The 20046-nt window shown below is 39.8% G+C and overlaps 1 protein-coding gene across 1 annotated transcript; it reads left to right on the top strand.

The window, feature by feature from the left end:
• Nucleotides 1-3718: 3718 nt before the first annotated feature.
• LOC122012205 lies at nt 3719-5797 on the top strand. Its single transcript, XM_042568664.1, has 3 exons — nt 3719-4660; nt 4766-4955; nt 5048-5797. Exons 1-3 carry the CDS (start codon nt 4268-4270, stop codon nt 5566-5568), a joined length of 1104 nt encoding a protein of 367 aa, XP_042424598.1. The 5' UTR covers nt 3719-4267; the 3' UTR covers nt 5569-5797.
• The last annotated feature ends 14249 nt before the right edge of the window (nt 5798-20046 follow it).

Genomic DNA, 20046 nt, shown 5'->3' with positions numbered 1-20046 from the left:
TCCTATATCAAGTAGAGCAGATTTCTAGCTTAGTTTTTTGATAGACTATTTTGTTTGGCATATTGACCAGAATGTAAGACATCATTTTTTATGAATTCCAGAAACCTGAGTGTATTTTATTACATTTTCCTTGGAGACTGTTCTACAAGGTTGCATATGCAAACATGGCTTTTGTTTCGACTTGATGATCATGGATGTTCAACAGCCTTGTCCCCAATTCTTTGAAGAAGATCTAAGGTTAAAAATGAACATATACTAGGAAATCTAGACAACAATTAGGAAATAAAGTTTGAGGAAATGCAGTGGAAGGGAAACCAAGTCAAAAGTTGGAACGCTAGGCTTTATTTTGCCATCTTTCTTTAAAAAAGAAAAAGAACATTTCCTTTCAATTAGGACATGGAATTTACAATTAGAAATTTCTATGAAATTAACAAATACACAGAATTTGAATTAGAGACTGCATTTCCCTTATTTGACTAATTCTTTTGCTGTCATATTGCTGTTTCTAGATGCTTCAATTCTCGCTTCACTTTTGAAAGGGATCCACCAAAGGACTCTCAACAGGAGTGAAGGTAATTTTCTGACTTTAACCTTGTGTTTTTTCTTAGTAAAAAGAAAGAAGCAAAGCCATTAGGACTTGTGCCACTCTCTTTTCTCTTAAAGCATCATTAGATTTGAATTCCAGCCATTTTGCCTTAGCATGCATTAAATTTACTTTCAACCTGCCGTGTGATTTCTGTAGTCTTTTTTGCCGCCCCACCATCATGTTTATATTCCAAAGCTAAAGAGAATGGTCGAGTAAATTATGTTGCATTATGTGAAAGAGGACCACCAACACAAGAATCAGGAGTAAATCTGTGTTCTGCAGCCTGCATTATCTGCTCACTGACTAAACTTAGACTGTATTTTCCTAAAGATCAATGCCTTTAGCAAAACACAGTTATCAATTGGCATAGCCCTCAAAGTAAATGTTGACAGAATTTCTTAAATCGCTCCTGATCGCATCGCATGTCATTTTCAGTGCTTAGTGCAATGGTGAGTGCCTTCTTTGTTTCCATTGTTGCCTACAAAAGCAACAAGCTTTCTTCCAAGCAAAAGGAAAAGAAAAAATAACACAGATATGGTGGACTAATCATGTTGTCATATTCCTCTAAAATCATGAAACCATGTACCTGATAAGCACAAGGCAACCCTGATAAAACAGGTGGCCCCAACTGACATTGGCATCATCTTTTGTGGGTGTAGCTTGATTAAACATAAAGTTGCATGCTCTCATCCTTTGTTTGATTTAGGCTTGAGGTGATTCTTTAAATGATAGAATTTATTTCTATGCAATTTTGTAGAATATATGCATTTGATAACAGATGGAAATCTAAACTATAATTCTCAAAACAAAGCAAGAATTTTGAATGGAATTTGATCGTGTTAGAAAACAGCGAAAATTTCTCTTCCCTCTACAACACAAAGAATGTCAATGTTGGGTCAAGAAAGGGATCTCCGGCATTGACTCTCCGATTCTCAAATTAATCACGGGAACAGTAGAAAGATGGCAGATAAATGTAGCAACAGCGAGAGTTCATGCACAAATAATACACACCTCCGTCAGTGTACGGGTCCCTCTTATATAGTGTTATGGTAGTAGATGTGCATGCTTCTCGAGACGTATCCATGTTTTCTCAACTGTCCTATGAAAAGACATATCAGGAAAGTGTCTTTGACATTATTCCTTAATAGGGTGTCAAATTCCTGACATGACAGTAAAAACTTCCGTCGTACGATTTGTCAATTGAGTATGCCCTGTTGTCACGACACTAACTCTCAGAAGGATATGATGAGTTGTCCCACTGTTAGGCCGAGCGAGGGAATTGTTCGGCCAGGATTCCTTGCCTGGTCGCTCAAGATTGTTCGTCTCCAGGGTCGCTCGGCTCAGTAGGACGTTTCTCGCCCGATCGGATAAGCGATCCGATTGGACTAGTCTTCGTTTAGTTACAATTGTGAGCATATGATGTCCTCTATGTGGTCGTCTCGACCGAATGAGGGATCTGTTCAGATAAGCCTCCGTGTCGATCGGGATCCTTCATGTCCGCTCGGTACATTGTCATCCGCTCGGCCGACCACCTTAATTTTGACCTCTATATCAACTATTATTTTCATCTTTGTGGTAAAAAGGCGAAATTGCTCGCCCCCAGCGTCCTCGTCGCACCCGACCCCAGGCCATCACGAGAGAGGTAAATCACAGTAGCTGAGAGGGGAAATGGTGGTGGGGTGAGTTATACAAGGTCCGAGAATTTACACCCCGACAATCTTACGATTCAACCCCGCGACCTTATGTGATAAACATACAACTACTTATCATCTCGAATGACCCGTCAAATCAACTATTATTTTCATCTTTGATCCATACCTAATGGGTTCCTTTTATCGCCGCATCAGACTTCTAAATACCTTATGCTGGTGAAGGTGAAGACCATATCCAATAATTTGAAGGATAAACCATTTTTTATATATAATCTGAGGACAGTTAGACGTCCCCATTTAAAGCCATAGATAAATTATTGATTGGCGTCATTTAATTTTAATTTTGAATACAAGACGGGGCCCAGGCGACTCAATATATCATGTATTTATTGTCTGCAGGTGCTGCTGTGGCCCAGTTATTGGATCTGCGGTTCAGGTTTAGTTTGGATCGACGTTTACTTGGCCAGTAAGTTAAATCAGATAGAGTTACGAAGATATCTGTGTGGCTTTAATGGCCTCTAGGACACTTGTAGCAGAACTATTGTTCGATATCTTTTTCATCAACTAAACAGCCGAGAACCAGATGAGCAGATTTAGTAGTAATGCAGAGTCCGAGTGAACTCGCCGAGCCAAGAACTGACCGAGTCAACAGGTAAACTCGTTACAGTCTGTCTCCGACTTATTAATTGGATATGCATCAAGCCACAAAGATGTCGACATTCTCGATTAATCATTTCATTCTTTACCGGCAGAGCTTTCTCGCCGACGTGTAAGAATAAATAAACAAGTAGGAGAATCTATAAGACCGGTCAATAGTAGTCGTTGTCCCGCGTCGATAGCCCGAGTTAATTTCAAAATGAATTTAACTTTATTTTTTTTAATGATTTTTCATTAGAACTAAATTTTCTATTTACTTAAATAAAAAACTTACTGGTTTAGTTAAATCCAATTAGTATCTACGAGACTCTACGTGAAGGACTTCACGGCTCTCACAGAGTATGCATGAAGGGATTCAAACTGGTGTCGCCATGCAAAGAAGCGAGTCACGTGTCAGCCCCGTGTCCGTACGCACGCTTTTCCATCCGCGCTCGCGGTCCCCGAACCGCTTTGGGTTTAATATCAGCCCTTGACTTTGTATTTAATTACTAAAATACCAGTCTCATACTTGTTCCCGGCGCTAAGGCCAGGTGCATTGTGGCATGGATGTTCATAAGGAACCGACAAAGTGATGGTATTTTAGGAATTTGCAAGAAAGTTTCGGGTTTTTTACAGTCGGTCGAACGAAATTATCTGAAAATTTCGGGTGTTTTAGTCATTCGAAGAAAAAAAAGGAGCACACGCGTCGCGATCGAGGATCGAATTCGAAACCGCTCCATACAAGAGGCAATGTACCCGATCAACGATATTATTGGGTCCACACTATCAAGCCAGTGAACCAATACAGAATTGGGTACAATTTCTGGTGACGTCGTAGCGGTGAAATTGTCTCTTCCTCTCCCTTCGCATTCTCTGTTTTAAACACCATCGCCGTTCTCTTTCTCGACCCCCCCTTCCTCCGCCTTCCGAAGAGGACAAACTCCTGTCTTAGACGATGCAGGACAGGGAAGAAATCATCTTTCAGGCGGAATCTATGGCGGCGATCCCGGCGGGGAGGCCATTATAGTAACCGCAAGCACAAAAGCGCACTTTTTTTTTTTTTGTTTTTATCGAGTCTGTCGCAGTGATCGGTTCAAATTAGGAAAACGGAAGAGGAGCAACACCTGCAGGCGTTGGGCTGTTCAGGTTCTATTATTGGGGCGATGATTACTGTTAACGTTCTCTAACTAGAATCTCCGATCGCTGGTCTTTGCTTCATTTTGTGAAATTTTGGGCGTCGTGAATTTGTATTGGCATTTGGGATCGTCCATTTCTTCCTCGATTTCCCCTTCCTTTTTTGTGGCTTTGTGAGAATTGAGTGTTGTAGAGATGGAGTGGTAGTGTGCAGTAGCTCAGGGTGAGAAGGGGAGAGGAAAGTTTAGGTCTGGACTCTATGATCGCCAGCGCCATGCCGTTCCAGATGAAAGTTCAACCGATCGACGGGAGAGCACCGGCGAGGATCGACCTGGCCAAGCCCGCTCCTAAGTCCCGGCTCAAGAGGCTCTTCGAGCGGCAGTTCCCCGGCGTGATGCGGATCTCCGTGGCGGAGAAGCCCAGCGATGGGAGGGAGAGGGAGCGGACGGACGACGTCGTTGAGGTGGAGCCGAGCTCCGTGTGCTTGGACAAGATGGTGCTCGGCTTCATGGAGGATGGGGAAAACGAAAGGCCGCCTCGCGGCAGATGTAACTGCTTCAATGGTAAGTACGATGATAGCTCCGACGACGACATGGATATCCGCGGTGGCGGAGATCATCCGGCCCCAACCGATGCCGCCGAGTTTATCAAGGTAGGTCTTTCTTACTCGACACAATAAATTATCCGCACAAAAAGTTGCGATCTTGGATCTTCTCTTCGATGTCGATTGTCCAACTAAAATTTGGAGGTTTCTTAGGGATTGATCCTCTGCGCGAGCGTCGCCGAGAGGAATCTTTTGGCCGACGCATCAAAAATCATGGAGAAAGCCAAGCATTCGAAGTGCAAGGGCGATTGCAGGAGGATCATGGTCGAAGGTCTGCAATTGCTCGGCTACGACGCTGCCATTTGCAAGTCCAAGTGGGATAGAAAGCCCTCCTTTCACGCAGGTAATCACTCTTCTGCTCCTTCCCTAATCTAGAACAAGCCTTATTGAGCCAATTTCCCCGATCATCGCCGCTCACGAGTGGAATAACTTCAGGAGAGTACGATTACATCGACGTGGTGATCGACGGCGGCGAACGCATCCTCGTCGACGTCGACTTCCGGTCGGAGTTCGAGATCGCTCGTTCTACCAAGTTGTACCGCGCGGTCCTCCATCACCTTCCGCCCCTCTTCGTCGGCCGGCCTGACCGCCTGCAACAGATCGTCGCCGTTGTCTCGGAGGCAGCGCGACAGAGCCTGAAGAAGAAGGGCCTCCACGTTCCTCCGTGGCGCAAACCCGACTACATGCGGGCCAAGTGGATCTCCCCCTACACGCGCTTGGTCGAAACCGAAGCCAATCCCGACGACGACCGCGAACCGGTCATGGGCAGCGCGGCCGAGAACATCACCGGGTACCCAGCCTCGATCCTGCAGGGAACAACCGAGCCGAGCCCGGACGTTGACACCTCCTCGGAAAGCTTCGATTCCAGCGCACCGACGGCGGCGCCGTGGCAACCGCCGCCGCCGAGGCCAAGAACGGGCGTCAAGGTCGTCGCCGGCTTAACTGCGGTGCTTTGAGAAGCCTACTCTTCTTTATTTATTTTTACCTTTTTTTTTTGCTTTAACAAAGCGAGTGATATATGACGTCTTTTAAGAGTCTAAAGGTTCACTAGCCTTTATATATTACATCACATATCTTCCTTTTTTTTTAACCCTTTTAAAGAGGGTTTATTACTGTAAGAGATCTTTTGTTACTATGAACAAAGGTTTTGCCATAATAATAATCTTTCGATATATTTTCATTTAATATTTTAGATAAAAGTCAAGAGGATGCTCTTTATATTGTTTTTTTTTTAAATGGACTTCATTTTTCTTCTATCCATTAATTATAATCCATGACATTTATAATTAAATGTTGATTAATATTATTATAAATAAATTGTCTATTATTCATATAATATAATATTGATATGTATTAATTAGAAATGAATTGTAGTTGCTATAATACAATATTATTAGTATGGATAAGATTTAAAGTGTTGTTATAATATAATATTGATTAGTATTGAAAATAGATAAAGTATTAATTATAGTTGCTAATGTTTTTTAAATTTTTACCTTTATATTTTTTTAAAAAAAAAGAGTAATCTTTTGATTTTTACTCTAATATTTTCCTACTTATTTGATGTTTGATTGTGTTGAGCTTTTTTTTTTCCCCTTAAAAGAAATAAATAAATAAATAAAACTCTGGGTCAGTTTGCTGATATGGACAAGCATGATAGTAATAATGTGAGCAATTATGTTGTTTCCTCGGAAAGCAACTGAGCACCAACTCTTTTTAGGCTTCACACTGCACTGCGTGGCTTTCTCATCAACTGGCCAGGGCATCGAGGCTTCCGGGCCTCTTGTTTTGGTCCCATTTTTGAAGCATCCATCCATGGCAGCAGTTTGCAGGACCATTGTATGATTGAGGCTCAGCTTACTCACCACGAATAGAGGAGGAAAAGATATTAATGAAAAATAATGTAAAGGAAAAGAGAAGGAAAGGAGGAGGAAGGAGATAAAAAAGACCGCCGTCTCTTTTTTACCAAGTAATGTACCGTTACTCCATACATTATTGGGACAGTGGAAGTAATGCTCACCCCTCTTCGTATATATTTGTCCAAAGGAAATCAAAGAATTCAACGAAAAGGGGTGTTGTGGGAAAGGTTTGCTCCTCAAGGCTACGTGTCTTGGTAAAACCTTTGGTGATGAAGAGGAACATTTATCAGCAGCAATGGGTTTTCGTTTGTGAACTATCACGTCAAAAATTATCCAGAATATCGATGGAAATCCCGACGGCAATTATTTTCATCGGTATTCTCTAATGAAAATCATGTTCCATTGAAAAATACTGACGGAATGCGAGTTCCGTTAGAAAATTCTGACGGAATTTTATATTAATTATAAGGTGATCTGATATTTTATTTACAATTAATATGTGTACTAAATACCAAACTTGTGCTAAGAAATCCCAACTAACTAATGTAAAAAGGATTTTTTTGATACTTGAAAGACACACCAATGTAGGAATTTGGTACCCTAGAACACTTAATTTTGAACTAATAGGTTACTCTAACTCAAATTATGCCGGCTGTAAATTAGATCATAAAAGTACAAGTAGTGGATACCAATTACTTGGATCATCACTTGTCAACTGATTTAGTAGAAAATAATACTGTGGTGCTTTATCTACTACTGAAGCCGAGTACATAGCAATAGGTGAGTGTGTAACACAATTGTTATGGATGATGCACACATTAAAAGACTTTAACTTGAAATATAAAAATCTATATTGATAATATTAGCTCAATCAACTTAACCAAAAATTCAGTGTATTATTCAAGAACCAAATATATTGAAATCAAATATCACTTCATTAGAGATTACGTCACTAAATGAGGCATTGAACTCAAATATGTTGAGTTTAAGTCAACTCTGACTGACACTTCACTAAACCACTATCTAAATCTGAATTCAGTAACCTACGAAGACGATTGGGAATGTGCACGATAGATTAGGACTCTTGTTATCAAATAAATTTTCAAAGTGATTTGCAAATTCTAAAAAAATATTTACTTATATTTTTTTAAAATTTTCTATTTCTCTAGTGTTGCAAAAATCATTTTGGCCTTAGTCTAGATTGAACCCATAGAAAGCATGATTTTATAGATATATGGAATGAGCATTTTATAAACACACTAGTGATTGTGGATTCAAAACATAGAATGGAGTGAGATGTGTAGGTCTTTTACCTAGACTTTAGATACTTATATCAGTGCATTAAAACAAGTTTGGGCTATAAATACAAAGATACAATAATACATTTATCAATATTTCTTAATAAATAATAAGATGGATCAAATTTTACTTAACTTGACTAACAAAGTTAATACTATTTTCTGATAGATAGTTAGTAATTGATACTTAGACATGTACTAAAAATATTGGTAGTTGAATGCTTATTTTTAAATAAAGATAGCAGATTCAAGGGGAGAATATGATTTCAAATCAATTGTCAAAACTCTAAAAAATTTACTTAAGAAATTTTTCTTGAAAAAAAAAATTACCTAGAAAATATCTTGAAAAATTATTTGCTTTGAAAAATACATAATTTTGAAAGTTTTTGAAAAATCAAATAATTTTTTAAAAAAACTTAGAAAATTATTTTGATTCTGTGCTCTTAAAATTATTGTGAAATACGTATTATTTTTTTGGAAATATTTACCTAACAAATTTTTTTAAAGCATTTTTCTTAGACAATTTTTCTTTAACATTATTTTTCTTATAAAATTTTTCTTTAAAATTATTTTAAAAATCTTGATTACAAATTATTTTGAAAATCTTGCTTAGAAAATTATTTTGAAAATTTTGCTTAGAAAAAAAATTTTGCTTAGAAATTTTTTTAAAAAATTACTTTGAAAATCTTTCTTTAAAAAATTTTTCGTTAAAATTACTTTAAAAATCTTTCTTAAAAATTTTTCTTTAAAATTATTTTAAAAATCTTACTCAACGAATCTTACTGCTTTAAAAACTTTTTGAAAATCTTTAGGTAGAAAATTATTGAAAAATATTATTAAAACTATCATTCCTTTACATATATTTACTTAGAATTGTTTTTTCAATTATTTTTGAAAAGGTTTGCTTAGAAAATTTTGAAAATGTTTACTTAAAAAATTTTGAAGAAGTTTACTTAGAAAATTCTTTGGCAAAGTCTTATTTGGAAAATAATTTTGACAAAGCATTACTAAGAAAATGCTCTTAAAAATATTTGTAAATGTTTGCTAAACTAAACTTTTGTTCAAACCTCTCCCTTAGTCTGATACATACAAAGTATTAATTACTTTTAGTTATATTTTTATATTAATGTCTGACATTACTTATCTCATATTATGTCTGTCTTTATTTTACCTTAGTTTTTTTTATGAATGTCAAAGAGGGATGGTAAGAGTTAATGTACAAAAAGAACAAACAAATTTGATTAAGTAAATCAAATTTAAAATTAACTTAGATCATTTGTTTGCATTTTGCATATCATCTTTTAATAATTTTTTTTTCTAACTTTAATCCAAGTTGTCATTGCATAAAAAAGAGGGAGATTGTTGGTACAATTTGTACTAATGATCTAATTCAGGTTTTGATGAATGATAAGTGGATTAAAGTTAGAGTGTTTGTGATCTAATTACTTTACCAAGTGTGCAGGAGTTGATGGATCTAAGGGACTTGACGCCAGGCTAAAATCCAAGTAGGTCTGCAGGACCCGATAGCTGGTGTGAAGTCTAGATAGATCCTCTAGATTCGATATCTGGCAGGAAGTCCGATTGGGTTCATGAGACCTGACAACCGACCAAAGTCTAGTTGGGTCTACGGACCTGACAACTGGCGGGAAGACTTGGTGGGTTAAAGGCAAGTCAAGCGACTACAGTAAGTAAAAGGTAAGTAACTAAAGCAGAGATCCAGTGAGAAGATGTTCTTGGTAGAGGGAATAGTAAATGTTGATCCAGCTTAGGTCGATTTGGGAAACCTAAGCTGAGACTTTGACTAGATCCTGGTGTCAGGGAGATAGGATCTAATTAATGCTACTATCTTATTGCATTGTGCTAAATTTATTTTGTAAGATAAACATATTTTGATTGTCTGGACTAACTCTTTTTTATAAGACAGAAAGGGTTAAAAAAAAGAGTGTCCGAGCGCCACTTCGGGAGCCCGGAGTTGGTCTGGGCACCCGAACCAGCTTTATCGGGTGGGGTGCTTAGCTAGGCACTCGGGCGGTCTGGGATCCCGAAGCTAGTCCAGGCACCCGAACCAGAAAATTTATCCAGAAGCTGAGTTAGAGCGTGTTGACTAACCGAGCCCGCTTCAATGGTCCAAATGCCCGGAGGGGTTTGGGCACTCGCAGGTGGATAAACTTCGTGGATGAATTTTCGACTTGAGCTCGCCACATCAACATAGTCCAAGAGCTTGGGAGGGGATCCAGGCGCTCGGATGGGCCTATAAAATCGTCTTCGACCAGTAGCTTGAGAATAACATTTGCTACGACTTTTATACTCACATGCTGCTATGAAAAGTCTCCGATGATATCAAAAAGCTGCTCTGAAATTTGAAGAACGAAGACTTCTTCATATTTCCTTTCTGTTTGTTGGTAATGTTTACATTTTAGCTATTGTACTTAACTTTGTAAATCCATTTTGAATTAATAGTGATTGTCCATCAGCAGCACTCTCACGTGTGGGCCTTTGAGTAAAAGTTGACAAAGATTCTGAACCAAGTAAAACTACTTGTACTAGCATGTGCTTTTGTTCTCTCTCTTTTCTGTTGTGTGACTTATTTTAAATCATGATTTTCTATTAATGATATTTCCCCCTCTAGTGTATTTATAGTCATACACTATCAACCTCCTTAGACTAGATTTAAAGGGGAGACTAGTGATATAGGGTGTTAAGTACGGACCTTGGAGTGATGCGGAGGTCGAAGTCAAGGTGACAGAGCAATTAAAGTCAAGGTAAGATAGCGATCCAAGTCAAGGGGGAGATGACAATCAAAAGGTAACTCTCAACTGGGCTTGGCTCCTCATCCAATGCTAAGGTTCCCTATATAAGGACGACCGACCTTATAGTCAACCGAACTTGAGGGGCCTAGTGTGTTGCTCTTGTTCCAGGACAATTAGCATATAATTGATTGTTCCTGGATTGTTTGGGGTTTAAAAGAGGACCAGCTTGTCACAAGACTGGCCGAGAATATATTCAACCAGGTCTCATGGATTAGTCTTTCACTCTCAAAAGACAGCTTAATATACATTCAGTCAAACATATGATTTTCACTGTTCATTTCCCCATCCTCCTGCATATAATTAAGCGGCTGGGTATAAAGTTGATCAGAGTTACAGGGCTTAGTATTCTTGTCTCTACAAAGTAAACATAGGCAAATCTCAGAAGAAACTCGATCAGATTCCTAAAGCTTAGGATATTACTTCCATGACCAGAGATGAGTCTCCCAATACAAGGACGATCGGTTGAAAGCACCAATCAGGTCTCTCGAGGCTCAATTCTCCATTCTTCAGGAACAAGTATTCATGCAAATGGTTGATCGATCATAGAACTGCCAAGACCTAGGAGACTTGGTTCTCCACCACTTCATAATCAGATCTCTAACATCATATAACATATATCCAGGCAGCCATAAGGGTTGAACATCCTTACATAACACAGTGTTTTATTCATCAATCTACCACTATGATATGCACCCGGTCGGCTAAATGTCCGGCAAGGATATACTCAAGGGACAACATTATCAAAGAATCACAACAATCTATCAGAAAATAACAACTATTTGTCAGAGAATATTCTTCCATTATTATATGAGCATTCAATGGAACCTTCTCTAAAAGTAACTACTCTACACTTTCCATCAGCCGACACATTATGATAGCATATTCCTTCAACTATCTCATTAATGACGTCAGTTACAAAAATGGTGCATACTGGTAACGAAAGATTCCTTGGACGATGATTACACACCTCCCAGGCTACGCATATTCTTTTACTCGACAATTTCTGACACCCGACATTCTCTGTCATCTCATAATTATGGAGATTATAGAGGTGATATATAAAGGGGGTCCTCTCCGATAGCAAGGTACACGTTGAATACATTTTTTACTACACGCATGCCCTACTACTCATCTACTGTTCTTCTTCTCGCTCGGACACCACATTGACTTGAACGTTGAAGGGTCTTCGCTAGGGACCCTTCCCTAGTTTTTTACTCATTTTAGTGTGTGTAGAGAGAATTTTTCGGTCTAGTTCGTGTCCATTTTTCCCAATTAAATTTCTTCGCACAGTCAACATTCGAGTATCTCTCGCGCCAAGTCCCAGACTGTTGGTGCAGCGAAACCCAGCAAGAGGGAGGGGGGGTTGTTGGTGCAGGAAACATTCGACGATCGAACTTGTGTTTTGATTATGTCAAAGGGTTCAAAGTTAGGTGGTCTTGTTATCTAACAAGGTTGAATGAATTTGCAGGAAAGTCCTAAGTGTACTTAGACAAAAGTCCTAGTTGTTGTTGGGCAGGTGAAAAACCTTAGGGTTGGTAACCCTAGGTCCTAGGGGGTGACAACCCTAGGTGAGAAAAAGTCCTAGCTACGGTTAGGCAAAGGAAAACCCTAGGGGCAGTAACCCTAGGTCCTAGGGGGTGGTAACCCTAGGCGGAAAGTCTTGGTGGGTCGAGAGATTCGAGCAAAATCTTAGGGGTGGTAACCCTAGGTGGAAATCCTGATATCGCGAACTGGGTGGAAGACTAGACGGGTCGTGGAGCGGACGCCCAGCATGGAGACCGGAACCTTCGGACGCTAAGCAAAAATCCAGTTGGTCTGGAGGATCAACTGACAATATGTAAACTCTCTTGAGTGGAGTAGGTGAGGACGCGTTCCCCAGTGAGGGAACAGTAGGCGTCGGTTCGACCTAGGGTTTCCGAATAGAAATCCGAAGTCAGAACCAGACAGTCTGAGGCTGTTATAATTTCATATTGTATTATTTTTACCTGGACTAACTTTGTTTTGCAGAAAATAAAGAGTTGGAGAAAGTTGGAGCGGGCGGCCGGAAGGGGTCAAGGCGCCCAGACTCCGGGTGGCCCGATCTGGTCCAGGCACCCGGAGTCGGTCCAGGCACTCGGAATCCAAAAGTTATCGGGAAGCTGACATAGCGCGCGCAGAGTGGCCGAGCCACGTGGTCCAGTGCCTGGAGGGGTTCCGGGTGCCCGGAACTGCCTATGTAGGGATCCTCGACCAGAAGCTTCAAAACAACACAACGAACAACTTTCACTTGTTTGAGCTACTCAGAAAACGCTTTCTCGACGCTCAAAAGCTGCTCCGACAACCGTCACGCTGAAGATCCATATTTCTGAGTTGTTGGTATTCTTTAAAGTTTTCTTATTACTTGTAATCAATCATTGTACTTATACTTATTTCGGATTGATTTAGTAGTTGTCCATCAAAAGCACTCTTATGTGCGAGCATTGGAGTAGGAGTCGTCACATGTTCCGAACCAAGTAAATTCTTAGTGTCTTTGTTTTATTTCTCTCTCTCTTATTTCTGCTACGTGTTTTACTTTGAGTTTTTCGAAACGAACGAAATAGCCACGAGCGCTATTCACTCTCCCCCTCCCCTCCCCTCTCTAACGCTTTCGATCCAACAGGAGTGAATTGCATGTAGAAATAAAACAATCTCTTTCTCATTTTTTGGATTTTGATTAGTAATTAAGCGCAATTAAATAAAAAACAAATTGAAAAACTAAAATAAGGAAGAGGCGAGGATTTACCTGATTACAATCTAGGTGGTTATTAATCCAAGACTTTGAAAGTGCCCCACTAGAAAAATATCTTTGTTGAAGGCGGAGTAACTTCTTACAGACGTTGACAACTCACAAGAAAGACTAAGAAGTGATTACAAGACTTGTAGTTCAATTGTTGTTGAATTCTTAATTCTAGAGGTATTTTTATAGTCTTTAAAAAAAACCTATCCATTACTCGAAGGCACCTCCTTGATGATCCAAAGTACCTTTAATTAGATAAATTTTCATCGACATAATAACAATCGTTTAACGACTCTACTATATTTGAAGACGGCTCCAATATACTTGAAAGCGCCTTCGATACTACTCATCCGAGGGCTCGAGGCGCTCTCACCGCAACATCATTAACTACAGTGCCTTGAGAAGCCTATCCTTCTTTATTTATTTTTACTTTTTATTTACTTAACAAAGCGAGTGATATATGACGTTCTATTTCATTTTGATTTACAAGAGACTCAGGATCTATTATATCATGTTGATTAACTTTTTCTGAAGTTTGTTCAACTAAAACTCAATTTTTTTTTATCATATATAAATCATACAAAATATATTTATTTTGTTTTGATAATCTAATATGCTAATGTCTAAATATATATTTCAGAAGTCTAGGCATATTGATATTAATGATCATCATTTACTTATTTCTTCTATCCAAGTATCAAAATTGGTTATATATATATGCAATATTTTTATTTTTACATAAATATGATATAAATAGATCGTATTTGACTTTCTACAGGATTTTGTATTACTATTTTATATATGAATATACTATTTGGATTATTGATATAGATTGATAGTGTAATTTTTTTATTAGTTTGTTTGTATGGATGTTTATTTGTATAAATGTTTGATCTCTCAAATTCAATATAAAGGCTCTTGAATTCGATAAATGAATGAGATTCTATAATGTATGTAAATAATCTACAAATACATTGTAAAATCATCTTTCTCATATTTGCTTGATTGTGTATTTCTAGTTTATTAGAATAAGTATTTTTCTTTGAATTTTTGCTCAACTTTGGTAACAACTAAACTAACAAGGCCGAATTTCTTAAATTGAATTCACAACTTGAGAATTGTTCTTAAGGCCAAGAAAGAAGAATCGACTCCAAATGATCCATGTTACTGAATATTGGAGAAGAAACGATAAGATTTGTCTTGAGTCCATAAATAAGAGAAAGGCATTTGATCCCCTTTCTCCTTCAAATATCTTCGAGATTGAATACTATTTGTTAAAACACTTGGTTATTGAATACAAGGTGTGCCTTATATATGTAGTGATATAAGTGGGCTAAAAGAATAGTAAACGGTAAGATAATCAATTAACCTCCTACTCGTGGCACTGTCACCTTAGCAATATAAGTAAGAAACACATGTCCGAATTACACAAATGTGAAATTTTAAAATCATTTGAATTTGATTCATTTGATACATGCGACCTAGTATTTATAAAAAATTCAACTACTAAGGGGATATTGATTAGTTCAGTGATAGATGACCTAGTATTTGAATATGAGTCATTACCATCAGCTCATGTTATGACTTGTGGAGGTCAGTAAGAGGGAGATGTGAATAACCTAAAAAAGAAAACAATGTCTTTCTCGTTTTTTAAACTCAAATTAAAAGCAACAATAATAATAAGTTAAATTAACAATTAAAAAGATGATACACACTATTTACTTGGTTACAACCTAGGTGGTTGTTAATCCAAAGGCAATGAAAAGCTCTAAAAGATCTTCTTCGTGTAGGCGGAGAAGTCTCTTACAATCATTAGACGCTCAGACAGTTGCTAGGAAAAGAATACATGAGTTGATACTAAATTGTTATCTATTTCCTAAATCCATGGGTCTTTTTATAGTTCCTGGAAAATCCTATCCATGGGTGGAAGGTGCCTCCAGCGAGGCGCCAAAGGATAAAGCTTTATCCTTTGGCAACGATAATATTTTTCTAGTCGAAGGCGCCTTCCATAGGGCTGGAAGGTGCCTTCGTACTGTTCATCGAAGGCGCCTTCCAGCCAGGGAAGGCACCTTCCACAGTGAGGCATGGGAGGCGCCTTCAACTCCCTTTGAAGGTGCCTCCAGTAGCACTTCCAGCCACCTTTTGCTCTTCTGCTGCTCCGATCGCCTAGGTGATTTTGGTCAACCAGAATATGGCTCACCCGAATCCATTTTCCGACCTTCTCCTCGAGCAAGCTTCCGCTTCGACTTCTCGTCCCTCGGAACGTCGTGCACATCCTTCTCGTTCACCAGTGTACTCTTCCGTAGCACCTTATCCCTCGTTTGCACTGAGCCCGTCGGCTCTCTTCCCGTGTCATCCTTCTCGCTAGCTGCATCTTCCACTCGACTTCTTGTGTTCCTAAGCTCCTGCACACTTAGACAAAAGGGTCAAATACAATAGGACCTAACTTAACATGGTTGATTACATCAAAATTACCATAGGGTTCCAACAGCTCATACCGTCTTGGTTGCCTTGTGAGAAAAATACAATGGATAGCTTGAGAAAGCTTCATCAGATAACAATAAAACTTGACATCTATAAAACAATGTCTGAATGTCTCCATGACCCAACATCTGAGGGAAATAGCGAATATAATTCAGGATCTAAAGACAGCTGGTCATGAGTTGACTAATTAATAATAGATTCAGACAATAATCAGTTCCCTTTCCGATTCTTTGGAAACAATGAAATAGAATCTTACACATGGTAAAAATATTAAGACATTCATAAATGTCTCACGCTATATTGAACTTGAAACGGAGAGAATTGAATCCACAAGGAAAGTTTGTCATCTTAATTATCATTGTATGTTGATGATATGTTAATACCTGAAAATGACATAAAATTTGTGATAAAGGTTAAATCATGACTTTCATCACAATTTGACATAATAGATATGGAAAAAGCTAAGTACATCTTAGGAGTAAAGATCATTAGGTTTTTATGTCTATGTTAAGATGCTTACATCACTAAGATACTACAATACTCTAATATGTCAGATTGCAACATTGAACAAATACCTGCAACGAGAGGTACTATTCTGAGCAAAAGTATATATCTTAAGACTCTTGAAGAAATAGCTTAAATGAAAAAAAAACTATATATTAGTGTCATTGATAGTTTAATGTACACTATATCGTGTACTCGTCCTGATATAAGTTATATTGTTAACTTAGTTAGTCGTTTCTAGTCAAATCCAGGATTAAGATACTGGAAAGCGGTGAAGAGGATATTCAGATATCTTAAAGGGACAACAAATTATTGTTTATATTTTCAAGATCAAAGATGAGTTTGAAGGGCTGCACAGATGCAGATTAGGCAGGGGACCTTGATGATAGAAAATTCACATCTAGCTATACCTTCTTATTGAATAGTGGTGTCATTTCATGGAACAATAAAATAGGCTTGTTTAACGCTATTGACAATGGAAGCTGAGTATGTGACTTGTACACCGACTGTAGAAGAAGTTATCTGATTAAGAAAGTTTGAAGCATCTCAAGATTGCTGGGCAGTGGAAGTCCTGTTATAGTATACTGTAATAATTAAGCTACTATAACTTTTTCTAAAGATCTCAAATATCACAGTAAAGGTAAGCGTATAGCTATTAAATATAATTTGTAAGGGATATTGTTGATAAGAAAAAGATAATCCTTGAGTATATCCCTACATGTACTATGCTTGCAGATCCTTTCACTAAGCCATTAACTAAAACGTCATTTCAATGACATGTGAAGTATTTGAAACTTCGTAAAATGTAACATATTATAAAGACAATATATGAAAAGTCATGATCTACTCAATGTATGTATCTTTGTTACATTTGGATAAAGTCTCGATGAACATGTTGGCAAGTTGAGATTGATTCACTCACATGAACAATTATCTTTATTTGTTAAGTACAAATAGAAGCAAAACTATTACTTATGAGACAGTTAATAAAACTATGCATTGAGACATACCTATAAGTAAGGATCGACTTGATTTATGTATCAAGATATGATCATTTATGAATATATAATGATTAGAGTAAATGTATCCACTATTTACTGAATCTATTGAAAGTCATATTGAAATTCATAAGTTGAATTCATAATTAGGCATTGAGAATGTCTAAATCAAAAATATATACAATGTTAACTTTGAGAAAAAAAATGTACTCTTTATTAGCAAAGAGAAAAACATCGTAATATGTGATTCATACCACAAGTGATATAGCGATAATAAAAGTAGTATGAGAATGAATCTCTATTTTTCTACTATATGAGATATTTGAGATTATAAGTTAATCTCAATTTGATCCTAAGTAACTATTTAGCTGTCTACTTGAAGTTCTAATTAGTATATATTACTATAGCATGTATCATATTAACTATAGATAATTCAGTCTACGAAGCATAACTAGAAAATAACTAATTATAATGAATATATTCTAGCTAAAAATAAATATTAATATTGATCCAGAGGTTAGAACAGGGGACCCCCCATCCTGAGGGGTCCATGCCACGCTGAAGTCAAAAGGCCAAGTGGCCGACCGGATAGGCAGACCGACCGGTGAATAACTGAGGCAATAGGCGCCCCGACTAAAGTTGGGGTTCTGACGCTCAATGGAACAGTAGCAAAGAGCCGAGCGGAAGGCCTAAGAGAAGGTGATGCACTACTAACAGTTCTTACATAGCACCCTACCGAAATTCTCCCCAGCATATCGCTACAAACGGCAGTCCGGACGTGAGGAGAGTGCCGCCCGGACTGCGCATGAGATGAGATCCGTCTGGCCGGCGCGTGAACTCCCCGTTCAGCCGGACGGACAGACGTCCCGACCGGCGGTGGGTAAAGGAGAACAGGAACATCTTCTGACAGCCGTCAAGTCCTATGGCTAGGCTATACTCCAAGCCTGACAACGAGGTGTTCTGCTGTCCCATCGAAGACGTGATTGGACTGTAGCAGTATGGCGTCAGGTAAGCGTTTTAACAGACACATACCGAAGTATGAGCTACGGACATGTATGTGCCTCGGTGGACGCACAGGAACCTTTTCACCATCCTATATAACGAGCCTCATACTTCGCCGGAGGTACGCGTTCAAGGCCTTTGGAGCTGCTTTTTCCACCACTTGCTTGCCTGACTTGAGCGTCGGAGGGTCGCCGCCGGGAACCCCTTCCCGACCCGACTTCTGTGCAGGTTCGCCGGAGCTTCGTGCCACCAGTCGAAGATCCACGTCAGCAGTCGAAGAGCGCCCCGTGCCCAGCGTCCGTTGATTCAGCATTCGGACAGGGTCAAATTGGCACCGTCTGTGGGAACGTTCCTGTATCCGAGCGGAAACAATGGACGAGGCTGGACGACAACATATGGTGACGCTCTCGAACGAGGAACTCGATGCTCTGATCGAGATAAGGGCCGCCAAGCTTGTGGAGCAAAAATAGAAAGCCACTGTCGAGCGGCCGGAGTAGCAAGCAACGTCAGCATCTGGCGGTCGAGCGAAAGCACCGCCGGCCACCGTTGCATTTCATCGGGCCCTATTCCGCACTCCTGAAGCCGCAGCAGCTCATAGAGATCGGGGGTCTTCTTCGGATGAAATGCCTAGACGAGATGACCGAAAAGGGAAAGCCCCCCGAGCAGACGCATCGCCCGAGAGGATTAATCGGCAATTTTCAGAGGCTATTCTACGAGATCCTCTGCCGAAGCACTACGTGCCTCCGACGATCGGCGAGTATAATGGGACAACCGACCCAGATGATCATCTGGGTAAGTTTGATAACACGGCAACCCTGCATCAATACACAGATGGGGTGAAGTGTCGGGTTTTCCTCACCACCCTCTCGGGATCGGCTCAACGGTGGTTTCAGAGGTTGCCGGACGGATCCATCACCAGCTTCAAGGACTTCCGAACGGCCTTCCTCCACCATTTTACGAGCAGTCGACGCTACCAGAAAACGAGCGTGAGCCTGTTCGCCATCAAGCAAGAAGCCCGTGAATCGCTTCGAGCTTACATCCAGCGGTTCAACAAAGTGGCGATGGACATTCCAACGGCCACCTCGGAAATCATGATGAATGCCTTCACACAAGGCTTAGTGGATGGGGATTTCTTCCGATCGCTCATCCGAAAGCCGCCCCGAGACTATGATCACATGCTACACCGGGCGAACGAATACATCAACGTGGAAGAAGCGCAAGCGGCTAGGAAAAAAGAAACTCCAACCGAGCGGGCTCCTCCTGCCGAGGGGAAACAGCACGCCGCTCATCAGCCGCCCAGAGGACCAAGGGCCGAAGCAATCCGATCCTCCCACGCCAGGTCCCATGTGCAAGAGGTAGCTGCCGCTCGGCCCAAGCCAAGGAAGAAATGGACCCCGATGTTCTGCTCCTTCCACCGGACGGATACACACAACACAAGGGATTACCGAAGTCTTCCCTTCGTGACTCATCCCGTGCCCCGGAATGCCGGACGACGGTCTCCCTCAGTCGACAGGTGACAGAGAACTAATGAAGTTGATCGGACGCGAGCTGATAGGCGACAGCCACAGACTCCCGATCGGCATCGTTCTCCAAGGCAAGAGAATCGCCGAGCGTCCAGAGAACGGTCCCGACCGTCCGCTCAGGAAGAGGCAAATAGAAGCAATACTTCCCGAGGCGAGATCAACATTATAGCTGGTGGTCCGGCCGGAGGAGACTCCAACCGA

The sequence above is a fragment of the Zingiber officinale genome, chromosome 8A, assembly GCF_018446385.1.
Source record: "Zingiber officinale cultivar Zhangliang chromosome 8A, Zo_v1.1, whole genome shotgun sequence".
NCBI classification, from domain to species: domain Eukaryota; kingdom Viridiplantae; phylum Streptophyta; class Magnoliopsida; order Zingiberales; family Zingiberaceae; genus Zingiber; species Zingiber officinale.
The sequence above is the reverse complement of the archived record's forward strand: the minus strand, read 5'-3'. Positions and strand labels throughout refer to the sequence as shown.

Excerpts from the sequence above, each read along its gene's own strand:
- LOC122012205 (XM_042568664.1), top strand. The coding sequence starts at position 4,268 with ATGATCGCCAGCGCCATGCCGTTCCAGATGAAAGTTCAACCGATCGAC. Across the intron at positions 4,661-4,765 it reads ATGCCGCCGAGTTTATCAAG|GGATTGATCCTCTGCGCGAG; the intron begins GTAGGTCTTTCT and ends GAGGTTTCTTAG. Across the intron at positions 4,956-5,047 it reads AAAGCCCTCCTTTCACGCAG|GAGAGTACGATTACATCGAC; the intron begins GTAATCACTCTT and ends GAATAACTTCAG.